Source organism: Rattus rattus, chromosome 2 (assembly GCF_011064425.1).
Source record: "Rattus rattus isolate New Zealand chromosome 2, Rrattus_CSIRO_v1, whole genome shotgun sequence".
In the NCBI taxonomy this organism is placed as follows: domain Eukaryota; kingdom Metazoa; phylum Chordata; class Mammalia; order Rodentia; family Muridae; genus Rattus; species Rattus rattus.
The window spans coordinates 156109801-156127951 of record NC_046155.1 but is presented as its reverse complement, the minus strand read 5'-3'; the positions used below and the strand labels follow the sequence as shown (position 1 = coordinate 156127951).

Here is an 18151-nt window from a genome sequence, read left to right as displayed (position 1 = left end):
AGTACCCACTCACACAGATCCTCCCCCATGCCCCCTTCTCTTCTGAGAAAGGGGAGCCCCTCTGGGTATCACACCATCATCACCACCCTCACCACCACCACCATCATCATCCCCCCACAGCACATCAAGCCACTTCAGGACTACACACATCCTCTCCTATTGAAGCCAGACATGGCCACAGTTAGGGAAAAGGGATCCACAGGCAGGCAACGGATTCAGGGACAGCTGCCACTCCAGTTGCTGGGGGACCCACATGAAGATCAAGTTGCACATACGGGGTGGGGGTGGGGCCTAAGTTCAGCCTGTGCTCACTCTTTGCATTAGCCTCTTTCTTAATAAAAACAAATGAGAAACAAATGCAACAGTTCAGGAGCGGAGGGTGGGTCTTCCTCGCTGACTTTGGCTCCCATGATGCCACACAGGAAAAGTGGAAGTGTTTATTTTCCAAGGGCCTTGATATCTCTGATAACCTGTGGGTGGAAAGTTCCTTCCTTCTCTGTGGTCAGTCACCCTGCCTCTCTTCATTCCTGGGCTAGGTCAGTAGGACGACTTCTCAGTCCTGTGACATTGAAGCCTATGACCCTCGAACTGATCAAGTTTTCTGTCTCTGGAGCCTAGGACCTTTCACTGCGTGATGCTGTGGGCACAGCTGCTGCCCCTGCTGTGGGCAGGTGAGTGGGAACAGGGACAGGGCTAGTGGGACAGAACCAAGATAACGCTCATTTCTTTGCAGGGTCCCTGGCCACGGAGAATTATGAGCTCTCATTGACTGAATCAGTGACAGTGCAGGAGGGTCTGTGCGTCTTTGTACCCTGCCAAGTCAAGTACCCTGCTTCCGGGGGTTCTGTTTTTGGCTACTGGTTCCGGGCCGGGGCCAACACAAACCTCGACTCTCCAGTGGCTACAAATGACCCACATCGACCAGTACAGCAGGAAACTCAAGGTCGATTCTATCTCGTGGGGGGCATAGATACTAATAATTGCTCCCTGGACATCAGAGACGCACGGAAAAGTGACACAGGAAAGTACTTCTTCAGGTTGGATGGAAGTGTGAAATACAGTTTCCAAAAGCCGATGCTCTCTGTGCGTGTGAAAGGTAAGTGAAGAGGGCTATATGGAGGTCCTTATTCTAAAATCTCTGGGTGCCTTGGAAACTACATAATGAGGCTGGTTGGGGGGTGGGAGCCTGGCTTGAAATAGGGCCAGACGCAGTGATCCCCACCATGTCTTGTGTCCCTATTTCTCTCTGTCCAGCTCTGACTAAGACCCCTAACCTCCAAGTCACACGTACCCTGTTGTCTGGCACTTCTACCCGAGTGATCTGTTCTGTGCCCTGGGCCTGTGAGCAGGGGACACCCCCCATCTTTTCCTGGATGTCATCTGCCCTCACTTCCCTGGGCCGCAGAACCATCCTCTCCTCAGAGCTGAACCTCACACCTAGGCCTCAGGACAACGGCACCAACCTCATCTGTCAGGTGACCTTCCCTGGTGCTGGTGTTACTGTAGAGAGGACTCAACAGCTCAGTGTCATCTGTGAGTGTCAGGACCTGGGTCCCTGGGGGAGGGAGGATAGGGGTGTGGGATGGAGAGGTTAGAACTGGGTGGTGAGTCCTGAAAGCCAAGAGAAGAGAAGAACACCAGGGTGCAATACCAGCAGCCATGTCTCCTCTGAAAAGCAAACAACCGTGTCTGTCTGCACAGATGCTCCACAGAAGCTGACCATCACGGTGTCCTGGGGAGATGGCACAGGTAGGGTCAAATGTCTCCTCCCTGGGATGGGTGGAGGGACTGCCTCTGCAGGAGATGAGGACATCCCCAGGTATCCTTCCAGCTCCCCAGCATGCACAGTTAAACACACACACACACACACACACACACACACACATCTTCACACACAACAGAAATGGACTTTGTTTAAGTTTAACAATCATTTTGCTAGTTCATTTATTATTATTATTTATATAGGATGGAATTATACCACTGAGCTACACCCTAAATGGGTGTTGTTAATGGGGTTCCTAAAGAAATTACCTCCCCTCAAAAGCCAAGGCCTAAACTGAACTCAAAGTTACAGGAAGCCAGCTCTCTGGGGATAGCAGAAGCAAAGCAGCTACCAGAGTTGCTATCTCAACCCCAGACACCCAGTGGGTACAAAAGGAGACAACAAACTCTGCAGTTTCAAAACAGCTTGGCTCAGGAAAGCAGCTAACTTCCTTATTCTGCTCCTAATGCCCCCTTTCCCCCCTTTCCTGTCCATAGCCACAAAGCCCCAGCTGCACCCTACTGAACTCGGGTCATTGTGTTTCTGAGTCCTGTTCCTTGATCACTGTGTAGCCCAATCTGGAGACACCCTCTGGGATTAAATAAAGCCTGCCCTCAGTGTTTGAGGTTATCTAGAGTCTCATGTCTTGTTTCCTCCTACAAACTTAATTCTTACTTATCCTTACGGTTCCTCCACAGTCAAACTCACATACAACGCCACAGCACATCTGTCAGTCAATGGCAAGTGACTGAATTAAATTTTCCCTCCTCCAGCTTAGTTCTCTTGGAGCCTTTCTCCTTCACACATATTACTGGCACCATGGTTTTCTAGTGCTATGATGACATATTTACCCACTTATCTCCTGACAGAGCACCAGCATACTCCTTGTCTTTCATTCCATAAGTGACCTACGTGGAAACTCTGTACATTTGTGGCATGTCCACAAAATTACTTCCTAAGGAAGAAAATTCCAGAACAGAGGGTCATTTGTATTTCACATACACAACTGCCAAACTGCACAGCCTGGACTTTGTCTCACTCACGTTTCCAGGAACAAGATCTTTCCTTAACAAACAGACCCACCCTCCCGATGTCATGTGTAAAGTCGCTGTATTTTTTTCATTCACATTATCATCCTCTCAAGGAACAAGGGTCTCTTTTATGGTGTTTATGTTGTTTATTGGTCTGTGAATGTGGCTCAGTTGGTAGAGTGTTATCTTAGCATGCAGGAGGCCTTGGGCTGAATCACCAGCATTGCATAAACCTAGCATGGCAATCACACTCTCGTAATCCTAACATGAGAGGTTTTGAGAGAGAACTTGAGAGGTTCAGAAGTCACCCTCCCCTACATAGTGAGTCTGAAGTTGCCTGAAGTATTCAAGACCCTCTCCCACAAAACAGAAGGAAAGAATGAAAGAACGAAAGAACGAAAGAAAGAAAGAAAGAAAGAGAAGGAAGGAAGGAAGAAGGAAAGAAAGAAAGAAAGAAAAGGAAGGAAGAGAGAAAGAAAGGGAGAGAGAGAGAGAGAGAGAGAGAGAGAATAGAGAATACAATAATTTGTATTTATTGGTCTATGACAATTTCCAAAGTTATCTGAAGAGAGATTTCTATTAAGGAGGCTGCTGTTTGCCAGGTGATGAAATGTTTCCGTGTCCTTTGGCTATCATAGGGTGATTTTGCCTCACTGTGGACAGAACAATGTGGCATTGTCTCTGGACAGCTCAATTGTTCTTCATGTCCCCTGCCAGCATTCCTCCTCCTGGAATCTCCGTGGACTTTTAGGACAGCTCCACCATGAAACCCATCACCTGAACTGTGCCGTACCTGCTTTGGGCACCAGTGAGCTCCTGGGATACAGGCCTTAGTGATGTGTTCTTGAGAGACAAAGGCAAACTCTCCAGGACAAGTAGGGCATCTGAGTTGACAGATGACTAGGAGGGAAGAGTGGGACCCAAGTAGGTTCTGATGAGCTCACACTTCTAAGGACTACTGTCTGTCTTTCGTCTTTATGATGTGAGGCCGTTAGCCTTCCGGGGTTGCAGGGTGGGGGACGGGGATGGGATGGTAAAAGGAGATAATGTAAACGCAGTAAAAGGAGGAGAAAGGCTCTCTGCAACTGGGCTCAGCTTTCTGTCTGCCTCCTCAGAAACTAAAGTCCTGCAGAGCGGAGCATCTCTGCAGATCCAAGAGGGTGAGTCCCTGTGCCTGGTCTGTGTGGTGGACAGCAACCCCTCTGCCATGCTGAGCTGGAAGCGCAGACCCAGAAGAACTTCCCGCTCTCTAAGGGTGATGAACTTCAACTGCCACGGGTGGAGTTGGAGGACCAGGGAAAATACATCTGCCAGGCTAAGAACAGTCTGGGTACTCAGGCAGCCTCTGTGAGCCTCAGCATAAGGAGTGAGTTGGAAAATGATGGAGGTTGGGGGCGGGTGAGGCATTGGGATCACAGCCTGGGAAACCCCCGCTGATCCCTCTCCCTGTGTTTCACTCCCCAGGCCTTCTACAGCTGCTGGCACCCTCCTGCTCCTGGGATTCTGAGGGTCTGCACTGCAGCTGCTCCTCCAGAGCCTGGCCTGCCCCGTCCCTGGGCTGGCGGCTGGGGGAGGGGCTGCTGGAGGGAAACAGCAGCAATGCCTCCTTCACAGTTATGTCCAGCTCTGCAGGACCGTGGGTCAACAGCTCCCTGAGCCTCGGTGCGGAATTCAGCACTGACCACAGACTCAGCTGTGAAGCTTGGAATGACTATGGAGTTCAGAGAGCCACTATCGTGCTGGTTCCAGGACAAGGCGTCTCTCAGGGTAAGGTGTGGAGAAAGGGATGATTTAGGTCTAGACTCTAAGACATCAGGAATGACCAATATGGGGCTGACTGAGGCTAAAATGGGGCTAGCGTTCGTGGTTTCCTATCTGTTGGCTTGGTGAGGGATTGGGGACACACAGAAAGATACGGAAGAAAGGACCTAAACCAAAGTGGGAGTGGACATTCTCACAAGGAATAGATTAGAAAAGGTCGGATGCTACGATGCCTGCTCGGGAGGAAGACTTTTCATCACCCCAGGTCTCTCTTGATTAGCAGACAAATCAGAAACCAGTGGAGGAGCGGTTCAGGGGGCCATCTGGGGAGCTGGTCTTATGGCTTTGCTTGCTGTCTCCTTCTGCCTCATCTTCTTCATGTGAGTGGTGGTCTCATTTGGTGAAGGCTTCTTGTACTGATTGTTCATTGGTTAAAGGATTCCTAAACTCCGCCCAGTGAAATGATGAGCTAGGCCAGGGCTAGCAGAAGCCCCCTGCTAACCTGGTCAGGTATTGATACAGCCTGTTCAAATCATGCAGTCCCATTCACTGAGAATCTTTAATCCACAGAGTAATTCTATCTCCGGTCCCTGTCCTTGATCTTCCCTGGTCCCAAAATTCATCTACCTGAGCTGAAAAAAAAAAATCAAAAAACCTTCTTCTTTCTCCAGAGTGAAGTTCCTCAGGAAGAAATCAGCGTTGGAAGTAGCAGGCATGGAAGGCAACCACCTTGCCAAGAACCTTGTCTCCACCATAAATAGTGCAAGCATGATTTCGTCCAACATTCCATTGAGATACCCCATCCAGGTACCCAGACAGCCCAGCACATTAAAACTGGGCTTCTGTTTTGTCAAATGTCTCTTTGGTATCCAATTTTCCTCTCAGAGACACAGGCTGGGGACCTGTCATTTGCCCCCACCTCTATCCCCTGCTTCCAGTATTTACCCAGGCCTACCCATTGTTCCTGTTAGCAAAGCTCTTCCCAATGTAGCTACCTCCTGTTTCATCTTCACAGTCTTTCCCTGGGCCTCAGCACTGGTCTCATCAGCCCAGAGTAAACTTGCATAAAGGAATTCTAAACACGGCTATTGAGCCTTTACAGTCCAAAGATGTGTTGTCTAACAGAAATAGAATGTCAGGCTGGGCAGACCTATAATCTCAGCACTCAGGAGGCTGAGGCAGGAGGATGAAGAGTGTTGAGCGCCTGGCAGGGTGACTTGTGAAATCCTTATAAACTCAAATGTGAAAAGAGAGCTCAAGTGTGGCTCAGCATAGAGCACTTGCCTTGTGCAGAGAGAAACGGGATGTGGCTTGGAAGTGGACTGTCTGCATAGGAGGATTGTGACCCAAGGGTAGGGCACTTGGTTAGATCCACCAGGGAATGGGGTGTGGCTCAGAGGTGTAGTGCTTGCTGGAATTTAACAGTGAGGCTTGTGAGGTGTAGCTCTGTTGTAGACTACTTTTCTAACATATGTGAGACCCTGGGTTCCATCCCCAGTAGGGGAAGAGAGAAGGAGGAATCGGGGAAGAAGAGAGACAAACATACAAAGGCACAGAAACACACACAGAGAAAGACAGAGACAACAGATTGTATGGGCACATACCTATATTCCTGGAACTTAAGAAGCATGAGGAAGGAAAATTTAAAGTTTGAGATCCTCAGGCTACATGGGGGTTTCCAGGACAGTCTGGGCTATTTAGACATTAATTTTAAGATTTAACAGGAAAGTAAAGAAGTAGACTGTCGGCCACATATGTAACACAAAACCTTCATTAGTCACATTAAAAAGCAGAAACGTGTAAAACAGATTTCATTCCATATAACCCATCCAAGTGACGGTGATTCTGATTTGTTATCAGTAACCATATGTATCGTTTATTAATGATATATCCACATTCTCTTTAATTTGGGGTACTCAGACTTCCAGATCCAGTGTGTACTTTGTTCTCAGAGAAGTTCATCTCCCCTGAGACTCCCTCATATTACGTGTGCCACCTGTGGCTAGCGTCATATTCAACATCAAGACCTACAGCATTCCTTGGGCTAGTGTTTCTTGATCCGTCCTTGAGCGAAGCCTTCATCATCCTCACTCATCAGTTAAAATATCCCATGTCTAACAGGCAGGCTATCATCTGCCTCTTGCAGCGGCAGGCTTATCCCTGCTCTCCCCATAGACTGTGAGCCCCGCCAAGGTGTGGTAGGTCTAATCCAGGCTTGAGAGCTCCCTGTAGCTCCCTGCTTCTGCCCATCAGATTACAATTAGATGAAGTTTTAATTTTTTTTTTTTTTGGTTCTTTTTTTTTTTTCCGGAGCTGGGGACCGAACCCAGGGCCTTGCGCTTCCTAGGCAAGCGCTCTACCACTGAGCTAAATCTCCAGCCCCTGAAGTTTTAATTTTATTTGTTTTTTTTTTTATTTTATTTTTGAAATTTTACTTACTTATGTTTTTGGAGAAAGGGTCTCTGTGTAGCCCAGTTGCTCTGGAACTCACTATGAAGCTAGAGTTTGCTTCAGACACAATCTTCCTTCTAAGGCCTCCCAAGTGATGGGTTGCTGGCAGGACACATCTGGCTTCACCTTCATTTGTTTTTCACAGTCTGATGCTGCCATTTGTGAGTTACTTAACCTGAATCAGACTATGTTCATCCATAAAATGGGAAGCGGGGGGGATTGTGAAGACTCAGTGAGACTCTATAAAAAATTAACCTTATCTGAGGTTGGGGTGCTGCATGTGAGACCCTTTGCATATTATGTCCAAGGTCTTGGATTTGGTTACGAATGCTGTGTATACAGGGCATGTGCACAGAGCCACATAATGGGGGAATGTAGAGGAAGGGGCTGGACACATTCATATTCATGTGTACACATCAGTAAGTAAGGCGAATGAGTGGAGGCATGGAGGGAACACTCAGGAAATACATGTGAGGTAGATGAATGAACGAATGCACACCTAAACCCCAAGCTGCTTTGGTGACTCTTGCTGCCATCTGCAAAGGCCTGACTGATTCCCTTCTCTAATCTGGTTCCAGGGTCATCTGAATGAATCAGAGTCACAAACCCAGAAAGAAGAGCCACCTCTTGCCACAGCCCCAGACATCCCAAAGGATGAGCCCGAACTTCACTATGCCTCCCTCTCGTTCCAAGGTCCGAGGCCCCAGCAGCCAAAGAACACGGAGACCATCAAGTCTGTTTACACAGAGATCAAGATCCACAAGTGCTGAAGCTCCTTGCCCCATGTGTCAGTCACAGTGCTGGCTGGAGTCCCAGAAAGGCATGGCTGAAGATAGCATGTGTTAGGAGCATATTCTGGCATCAGTGGCCCTCTTAACCAAAGGATATGTAGTGGGAGGAGGGAGTTTTGGAAGGAGAGAAGGTTACAGAGATTCCTAGGTTCAAATCCACATTCAGTGTTATTCCCAGAGAAGCCACCTTTTTTCTTTGTGCCCCCTCTTCCTCCTCTGTAAAGTGGAGTCATAATCTGAGGAGTACCAAGGAGAGAATGTGTTTATTGTTGATTACATTGCTTTATGTTGCCTGAGCAGTGGGGAAGAACATTTTGTCTTTATTGCATAACTTGAATTTTACTTGTATATTTTTAAAGAACATATGTTAGTTCCTAAGGTTATTCTGTTTTGAAGTGTGACTGTGTTGTAGCTACCTGTATCTCAGATTGGACTCATTGGATATTCTGCAAACCCTTAAAGATCATACAGATATCAGCCCAGACGACTATACCCAGTAAAATTAACAATCATGGGGCATAAAGCTAATATATAAAGATCTCCCACAAATCAATAAAAGTGACAGACAATTCAATACAAAATGGTAATATGTGAGTGGTCAGCAAACATACAGAAAGGTGACCAATCAGTGCTTGTCAACGAAATATAAATAAATACAGTACACCTACCAAATTGTTCAGCAATTTTGCTCACAACTGCAGGCCAAAAAACACAAGATACAGTTACTCATCAGACTTGCACAAGGGTTTGCATGGAAAAATTGAGGATGAAGCTCAGTGGTGGAGGGGTTGCCTAGTATGTCTGAAACTCTAATGTGTTTGACCTCAAGTCCTATAAAATAATGAAATGCACCCAAAAGCCCATCATTGAACAATAGAATCCAAAAAAAAAAAAAAAAAAAGAAAAAAAAAAAGAAAGGGTCTCTGTGTTAGGTTATTAGCATGAGGTTTAGAAACAGGAGAACTCAACTGGACTTCTTTTTCCCTTCCCTTCCCTTCCCTTCCCTCCCTCCCTCCCTCCCCTCCCTCCCTCCCCCTCCCTCCCTCCCCCTCCCTCCCCCCCCTCCCCTCCCTCCTTCCCTTCCCTTCCTTCCCCTTCCTCTCCTTCCCTTTTCCTTCCTTTTCCTTTTCCTTCCTTTTGTTTTCCTTTTTTTTCCTTTCTTTTCCTTTGTTTTTTTTTTTTGCATTTTATTGCAAATAGATTCTTTTCTCATAAAATATATCCTGATTATGGTTACTGCTTTTTTTTTACTCCTTTCAGTTCTTCCTCACCTTCCCTCCCATCCATATTCATCCTTTTCTGTTTCTTGTTAGAAAATAAGAAATTAAAGACTTTGTAGAATTTAATGAAAATGAAGGCACAACATGCCCAAACTTATGGGATACAATGAAAGCTGTGCTAAGAGGAAAAATCATTGCTCTGCGTGCCTGCAGAAAGAAACAGGAGAGAGCATACACCAGCAGCTTGACAACACACATAAAGCTCTAGAACAAAAAGAAGCAAATACACCCAGGAGGAGGAGAAGGCAGGAAATAATAAAACTCGGGGCTGAAATCAACCAAGTAGAAACAAAAAGAACAATACAAAGAATCAACAAAACCAAAAGCTGGTTCTTTCAGAAAATCAACAAGATAGATAATCCTTTAGCCAGACTAACCAGAGGGCACAGAGAGAGTATCCAAATTAACAAAATCAGAAATGAAAAGGTAGACATATCAACAGAATCTGAGAAAATTAAAAAAAAAACCAAAACATCAGATCCTACTACAAAAGCCTATATCCAACAAAACTGGAAAATCTGGATGAAATGAACAATTTTCGTTCTTTATTTCTTCTATGACCAAGTTATCATTGAGTGGAGCATTGTTCAGCTTCTATGTGTATGTGGTCTTTCTGTTGTTCTTGTTCTTATTGAAGACCAGCCATAGTCCATGGTGATCTGATAGGACGCATGGGATTATTTCAATTTTTTTTTTTTATCTAACCAAGCAAGTGAAAGACATGTATGACAAGAACTTTGTCTCTGAAGAAAGAAAGTGAAGAAGATCTCAGAAGACAGAGGATTTCTGATGCTCATGGATTGGAAGGAGTAATATTGTAAAAAATGGTCATCTTGCCGAAAGCAATCCACAGATTCAATGCAATCCTCATCAAAATTTCAACTCATTTCTTCATAGAGTTAGAAAAAGCAATTTGCAAATTCATTTGGAATAACAAAAAACAAACAAACAAACAAACCAGGGTATAGAAACTATTCTCAACAATAAAAGAACTTCTGGGGGAATCACCATCCCTGACCTCAAGCTGTATTACAGAGCAATAGTGATAAAAACTATATGGTTTTGGTACAGGGACAGACAGATAGACCAGTGGAATAGAATTGAAGACCCAGAAATGAACCCACACACCTATGGTCACTTCATATTTGACAAAGGAGTTAAAGATCTTTGACAAACCATCCAGTGGAAAAAAGATAGGATTTTCAATAAATGGTGCTGGTTCAGCTGGAGGTCAGCATGTAGAAGAATGCAAATAGATCCATTCTTATCACCATGTGCAAAGCTTATGTCCAAGTGGATCAAGGACCTCCACATCAAACCAGATACACTCAAACTAATAGAAGAAAAAGTGGGGAAGAGCCTCAAACACATGGGCACTGGAGAAAATTTCCTGAACAAAACACCAATGGCTTATGCTCTAAAATTAAGAATCAACAAATGGAACTTCACAAAATTGCAAAGCTTCTGTAAGGCAAAGGACATTGTCATTAGGACAAAATGGCAACCAAGAGATTGGGAAAAGATCTTTACCAGTCCTACATCCAATAGAGGACTAATATCCAATATATACAAAGTACTTAAGAGATTAGATTTCAAAAAATCAAATAATTCTATTAAAAATGGGGCACAGATCTAAACAAAGAATTCTCAGCCAAGGACTACTGAATGGATGAGAAGTACCTAAAGAAATGCTCAACATCCTTAGTCATCAGGGAAATACAAATCAAAACAACTCTGAGATTCCACCTCACACCAGTCAGAATGGCTAAGATCAAAAAAAAAAACGCAGGTGACAGCAGATACTGGTGAGGATGTGGAGAAAGAGGAACACACTCCTCCATTGTTGGTAGAATTGCAAGCTGGTATAACCACTTTGGAAATCAGTCTGGAGGTTCCTGAGAAAATTGGACATAGTACTACCGGAGGACCCAGCTATACCACTCCTGGGCATATATCCAAAAGATGCTCCAACATATAACAAGGACACATGCTCCACTATCTTCATAACAGCCTTATTTATAATAGCCAGAAGATGGAAAGAACCCAGATGTCCCTCAACAGAGGAATGGATATAGAAAATGTGGTACTACTCAGCTATTAAAATCAACAACTTCATGAAATTCATAGGCAAATGGATGGAACTAGAAAATATCCTGAGTGAAGTAACCCAATCACAAGGAAAAAAAAAACATTGTATGCACTCACTGATAAGTGGATATTAGCCCAAAAGCTCAAATCACCCAAGATACAATCCACAGACTACATGAAGCTCAAGAAGAAGGATGAAGTGTGGATGCTTCAGTCCTTCTTAGAAGGGGGAACAAAAATATTCATTAGCAGATATGGAGACAATGTTTGGAGCAGAGACAGAAGAAATAGCTATTCAGAACCTGCCCCACCTGGAGATCCAGCCCATATACAATCAGCCACCAAACCCAGACAATATTGCTGATACCAAGAAGTGCATGCTGACAGGAACCTGATATAGCTGTCTCCTAAGAGGCTCTGCCAGATCATTACAAATACAGAGGTGAATGTTTGCAACCAACCATTGAACTGAGAATGGGGTCCCCATTGGAAGAGTTAGAGAAAGGATCGAAGGAGCTGAAGGGGCTTACAACCCCATCAAAACAACAATACCAACCAACCAGAGCTCCCAGGACCTAAACTACCATCCAAAGAGTACATTAACATGGACATACCCATGACTCCAGCTGCATATGTAGCCAAGGATGGCCATGTTGAGCACCAATGGGCAGAGAAGCCCTTGAACCTGGCAAGGTTGGACCCCCGCAGTGCAGGGGAATGTCAAGGAGGGGAGGTGGGAAGGGGTGGGTGGATGGGTGGGGAACACCCTCATAGAAGAAGGGGGAAGGAGTATGGGATAGGAGATTTAGGATGGGAAGCCGGGAAAGGGGATAACGTTTGAAATGTAAATTTAAACAAATCCAGTAAAAAATGTTTAAAAAAAGAAAATAATAGGTCTAATAAAACACAACTAAAACACAATAAGATAAAAATAAAAACCATCACCTCAAACCAACAAAATCAAAAGAACACAAAAGAGAAGGCACAAGAACCAGGGATCAACTCAACCACACACTCAGGAGTTCTATAAAAAACACTAAACTGAAAGCTCTAATACGTATGCAGGGAGCCTGGGCAGACCCATGTGGCCCTAAGCTTGCTGCTTCAGTTTCTGTGAACTTATATGAGCCTTGCTCAGTTGACTTAGACAGCCTTGTTCTCCTGGTGTCCTCCATCTCCTCTAGTTTTCACACTCTTTCCACCTCCTCTTCCACAAGGTTCCCTGAGAGGAGAGGTGAGAAATTCGATGGAGACATCCGTTTAGAGCTGTGCATTCCAAGATCTCTCTCTCTCTCTCTCTCTCTCTCTCTCTCTCTCTCTCTCTCTCTCTCTCTCTCTCTCTCTCTCTCTCCATATTGCCCGTCTGTGTCTCTTTATGTTTGTTCCCATCCTCTGTTGTAGGAATATTCCCAGATGAAAGATGAGGAAGGCACTGCACTATGGTATAGCAGAGTATCATTATAGTCATTTTACCACAACTTTTCTTTTTAAAGACCAGTGCTATTTGGTTTTGGCCTAGGCCTCTAGGTTATCTATTCTCTGATTCTTGATCACCAAAACAGTGTCACGTATAGGCTCCATCTTGTGGGGCGAAACTTAAGTCAATTCAGATTTGACTGCTTACCCCCACAAACTTTGTGTCACTATTGCCATAGCATATTTTGCAGACAGGAATGTATTGTAAGGCAAAGGGTTTTTGTCTGAGTTGCTGTATACTTTTCACTTTTTATAGCCTGCAGAGTAACTTCCTGTACCAAAGATACTAGAATGTATGGGTAACAGTACTATACAGGAACCAGTTTGCCCTCTCCATGCTAAATGAGTTCTGTAGGTGTTGTCTTCAGCAATGGGGCCTTACTCAGTTGTGGAGAGCAAACGGTCTTGGCAAGAACCTGGGTTATTTGGGGATTTCCATTGGACCCCTTTGACCAACAACTCAATTGGATGTAACCCAGTCCTGGTATTAAAAGTTTCCTTTGGGGACAAGAGCTGTCCAGTTGGGACGCTGTCTCCTCCATTATTTGGAGACTTCATCAGGATTGCCTTCATATATTTTAAGAAGTTTCCACTGCACTAGATTTCCATACTACCCTCTAAAATGTCTTTCAGTTCTAGCTGTCTCTCTTCACATTCCCTCCCTCAACCACATCTCTCTTTCCCAATCATCTCATCCCCCGATTCAACCCTTCTCAAACCATAAAATCTATTTTACTTCTCCCTCCCAGGGACACCCTTAGTGTTTTCATCTATATCTTAATTATCTGGGTCTATGGGATGTAGGTTGGTCATCATTTACTTAATGCCCAATATCCACATATAAGTGGACATATACTGTAGAGGAATTTTAATCCAGCAACATGGCTGTTCTGACAGGAGATCACATCCAGAGACCTCCTAAATCTGTGTGATTTGGCTGGAATGATACATCTTTAATTCCTCTGGCTAGAATACAGACATGCCTTTAGTACTTTCTTTTAATCCAAAACAATGATATCTGATCGAGGGGCAAACAAAATGATGAATCAGACGAAAAATTGACAGGAGTCAGAGATAGGATATGCCCAACTGAAGTGAGAATTTCTGGTTTTACTGGAGACTCAGTTGTGTCATGTGATGTTTTTCTGAAAGCTGTCTTATGAGAGGATGTTCTGCTGAGAACAGACACGTGGCGTTTTTCTGGAAGTTGCCTGGTGAAAGGACATGTGGTGTTTTGCTAGAAAGGACACTTGAGAGGATACATGATGTTTGGAGAGAGTATAAATATAACCCAACAGACAGTGGACAACTTTATTGTATTGATTCATCATGCAACTCTTTGGTGGTCATCTTTGGGCTTTGCTGGTTGGTTCACTTCATTTCCTTTACTGATCATTGCTTCTCGTGACTTCATAGATCGAAAAATCACCAAAGAACTTCTGCTGTTATTCTGCCTGCTTCTTGATGCTTTCATGGACTCCTGCCAATTGACAGATCTTAGTGGTTTCTTCTGGATTGAGACATTGCTACTGATTCATATTTGGTGTTTGCCAAATGGACTGGACGGCCACTGCTGATTTGTTTGATGTTTCGCTAGTAAACTGAACTGCTGACAACAGATTGGAATTACCCCAAAAAAGCCCTATTTCTAAACAGGTTCCCATTTCCCCTGTTTTTTGTTAACCTTTCTTTCCCCCTACTGCTGGTGAGTGATAGCCCAGACATGAAGTTGAATCATTCAAAAAAAAAATTAAAGTAGGTTTTGAAAAAAATCTAAGCCTACCTCCTATTCTTATGAGAACAGACAGGGAAGAGAGACTACTTAAAGAGCAGTGAGGAGAAACACTTGAAGTCAGTTTGATTGAGTTTAGTTGAGTTCTGAACAGTTCAGTTCATAGAATTCAGAGGCAGTTTTGCCAAGAAGAGCAATTGAATGAGAGGCTGTGAGAAGCCACTTTTGAATCAGTCAGCTAGGAGAGGCATTTGAGCTAGAACAGCTGAGTTGAACCAGCCAGCCAGAGTTCAGAAAGAGTTAGTAAGGGTGGCATATTTAACAATAAGCCTCCAAGGAAAATAAGACACTTTTATAACATAATACATTTATTTTCTATGTCTATGCTCTATTTATTACTATAGCTCTATGGTACAACTTAAAATCAGAATAGTGGAACCTTCATCAATTTTTTAATTATTCAGAATTGTTTTATCTATCCTAGGTTTTGTGTTTTTTTCCATATGAAATGGAGAATTGTCCTTTCAAGATCTGTAAAGAATTGTGCTGGAATTTTGATGGGGATTGCATTGAATCTGTAGATTGCTTTTGGTACAATGTCTATTTTTACTATATTAATAATCCAGACCCTTCCATTTTCGGATATCTTCTTCAATTTTTTTCAAAGACTTGAAGTTTCTATCATAAAGTCTTTTATTTACTTAGAGTTACTCCAGGATATTTTTATATAACTTGAGTCTATTGTGAAAGGTGTTCTCTGTGGTTTCTTTTTCAGTCCATTTGTCGTTTGTGTAGGAGGACTGCTGATTTATGTGAGTTAATTTTGTATTCAGCTACTTTACTGAAAGGCTTTATCAGCTGTAGGAGTTCCTCAGTGGAATAAATAGAGTCGCTAATATCATATGCAAATGGAGAGAGTGAACAATCTTATTCCTGATTTTGGTGGGATGGATTTCAGTTTCTGTTGGGGTACACTGTGTGAAGGTGTGTCTCTGTATATTCAATTGTTAGTTCTGTTGCAGAGCAGAGAGCTAATATTTTATAAACATTTAGTTCTTTCTCATCTGCCAAGAACAATCTAGAATTATATCTGGTTGGCTTTAATAAAGATCTCACAGCCAATAGCTGGGCAGGAAGTGGAAGGTGGAGCTTCAGGCAGAGAGAGAGAGACTATGGGAGAAGAATTGAAAGGGAAGAAGATTTGTCAGTGGACTCTGGTGGGTGGATAAACCAGAGTGGAACAGAGAGGTAGACTTGGCCATGTGGAGGGACATAGGCTAGCATTAGTCAGAAGCTTCAGGCAGAAAGAGGGACTCTGGGAGAAGAATTGAAAGGTAGAAGATTTGTGAGTGGACTCAGAGGGGGGTGGATGAACCAAAGTAGAGTAGAGAGGTACACCTGGCCATGTGGAGGGATGTAGGCTAGCATTACTCAGGACAGAGTAATCAGGAGACTGCATAGCTATGGCTTTAAAATATTAGTAAGACTTTTGTCATTATTTCTATCACTGGCATGCTCAAGAGAATCCTGGTATAAATTTCTCTCCATTTAAGTTGGTGCTGGCTATGGGCTTGTTGTAAGCTACCATTTTCATGTTTAGGTCTATCCCTAGTACTCCCAAGGGCTTCTACCATGAAGGGTTGCTGGATTTTGTCAAAGGCCTTTTCAGCATGATCATGTGGGCTTTGTTTTTTTTTATTTCAGTGTGTTTGTGTGGTGAATTACATTGCAAATTTTCATATGCTGAACCATCCAGGCATCTCATAGGTGAAGCCAACTTGAAAATGATGCATTTTGATATGTTCTTGGATTCAGTTTGCAAGTATTGAGTATTTTTGCTTCTATGTTCATAAGGTAAACTGGTCTATAATTCTCTTTCTTCATTAAGTCTTTACATGGTTTGTGTATCAGGGTAACATACAACTGTGGCTTCATACAATTAATTTGGTCATGCTCCCTCTGTTTCTGTTTTGTAAATAATTTGAAGATGATTGGCAATAACACTTCTTTGAAAAACTGGCACAATTCTGGTCCAAGACCATCTGACCCTGGACTTTTTTATGTTGGGAGATTTTAATCTCTGCTTCCATTTCACCAAAGTTTACAGTTCTGTTTAAGTTGCTTATCTGATCTTGATTTAACTTTGGTTAGTAATATATATTTCTTTTTGATTTTCTAATTTGTTGGAGTAAAAGTTACTAAATGGTGTCCTTATGATTCTCTTGATTTTCCCAATATCTATTGTTGTGTCCCTTTATTGTTTCTGATTTTGTTATTCTGTCTATACTTTTCAGTTAATTTGGATAAGGGTGTGTTGATCTTATTGATTTTCTCAAAGAACCAACTCTTTGTTTCATTGATTCTTTGCATTGTTCTGTTTCTGTTTTATTCATTTCAGTCCTTTGTTTATTTCTTGCCATCTATTCCTTTTGGGTGAGACCTCCTTCTCCCTTCCTCCTCCTCCTCCTCCTCCTTCTCCCTTCCTCCTCCTTCTCCTTCTCCCTCCTCCTCCTCCCTTCTTCCTCCTCCTCTTCCTCCTCCCTTTCCCTTCCTCTTCCTCCTTCCTTCCTCCTCCTCCCTTTCTCCTCCTCCTCTTCCTCCTTCTTCTAAAGATATATATATGTGTGTGTGTGTGTGTGTGTGTGTGTGTGTGTGTGTGTGTGTGTGTGTGTGTGTCTTTCAGACACACCAGAGGAGGGCATTGGATATCATTACAGATGGTTATGAGCCACTATGTGGTTGCTGGGAATTGAACTCAGGACCTCTGAAAGATCAGTCAGTGCTCTGAACAGCTGAACCTGAGCCATCTCTAAAGCTCAAAAGATTTCTTCTTTTTTTTTCTAGAGCTTTCAATTGTGCTGTTAAGTTGCTAAGATGGTAACTCTCCTGTTGTTGTTGTTGCTGCTGCTGCTGCTGCTGCTGCTGCTGCTGTTGTTTAATGCAAGTCCTTTTAGCTATGAACTTGCCTATTAGAACTGCCTTCATGAACAGCCACTCAGAGCCTGCCCCACATGTTGCCCATATATATTCAGCCACCAGAACTAGATAAGATTGATGAAGCTAAAAAAATGCATGCAGAAAGGGACCGGATGTAGATCTCTCCTGAGAGACACATCCAGAGCATGTCCAATACAGAGGTCAATGCTAGCAGCAAACCACTGAACTGAGAACAGGACCCCCTTGGGGGGAATTAGAGGAAGAATTGAAAGAGTTGAAGGAGCTTGCAACCCCATAAGAACAACAATGCCAACCAACCAGAGCTTCCAGGGACTAAACCACTACCCAAAGACTATACATGGACTGACCGAGGGCTCCAACTGCATATGTATCAGAGAATAGCCTTGTTGGGGCACCAGTGGAAGGGGAAGCCCTTGGTCCTGCCACGGTTGGACCCCCAGTGTAGGGGATTGTTAGGGGGGTAGTAATGGGGGGTGGATGGGGAGGGGGAAACCCAGATAGAAGGGGAGTGGGAGGGGTTAGGGGGCTGATGGACAGGAAACCAGGAAAGGGAATAACATTTGAAATGTAAATAAGAAACAACCAATTTAATAAAAATGGTGAAAAAAAAGGAACTGCCTTCATTGTGTCCCGTAAGTTTGGGTATGACCGTATCCATTTTCATTCAGTTCTAGAAAGTCTTTAATTTCTTCCTTAATGTCACTCTTGACTCATTTTTTTAATTCAGTGGAGAGTGGCTCAGTTTCCATGCCTTTGAAAGCTTTCTGTTATATCTGCTATTGTTGATATCCAGCTTCAATCTACGGTGGTCTGATATAATG

The 18151-nt window shown here is 43.7% G+C and overlaps 1 protein-coding gene across 1 annotated transcript; it reads left to right on the top strand.

Annotated features, from left to right (window-relative positions):
* Positions 1-413: 413 nt before the first annotated feature.
* Positions 414-8377, top strand: LOC116892236 (sialic acid-binding Ig-like lectin 5). The gene is given in 10 exon segments (XM_032893807.1): positions 414-671; positions 734-1096; positions 1255-1533; positions 1702-1749; positions 3909-4016; positions 4019-4159; positions 4258-4560; positions 4835-4934; positions 5226-5361; positions 7584-8377. Coding segments are annotated over 10 exon segments (1707 nt in total). The 5' UTR covers positions 414-634; the 3' UTR covers positions 7776-8377.
* The last annotated feature ends 9774 nt before the right edge of the window (positions 8378-18151 follow it).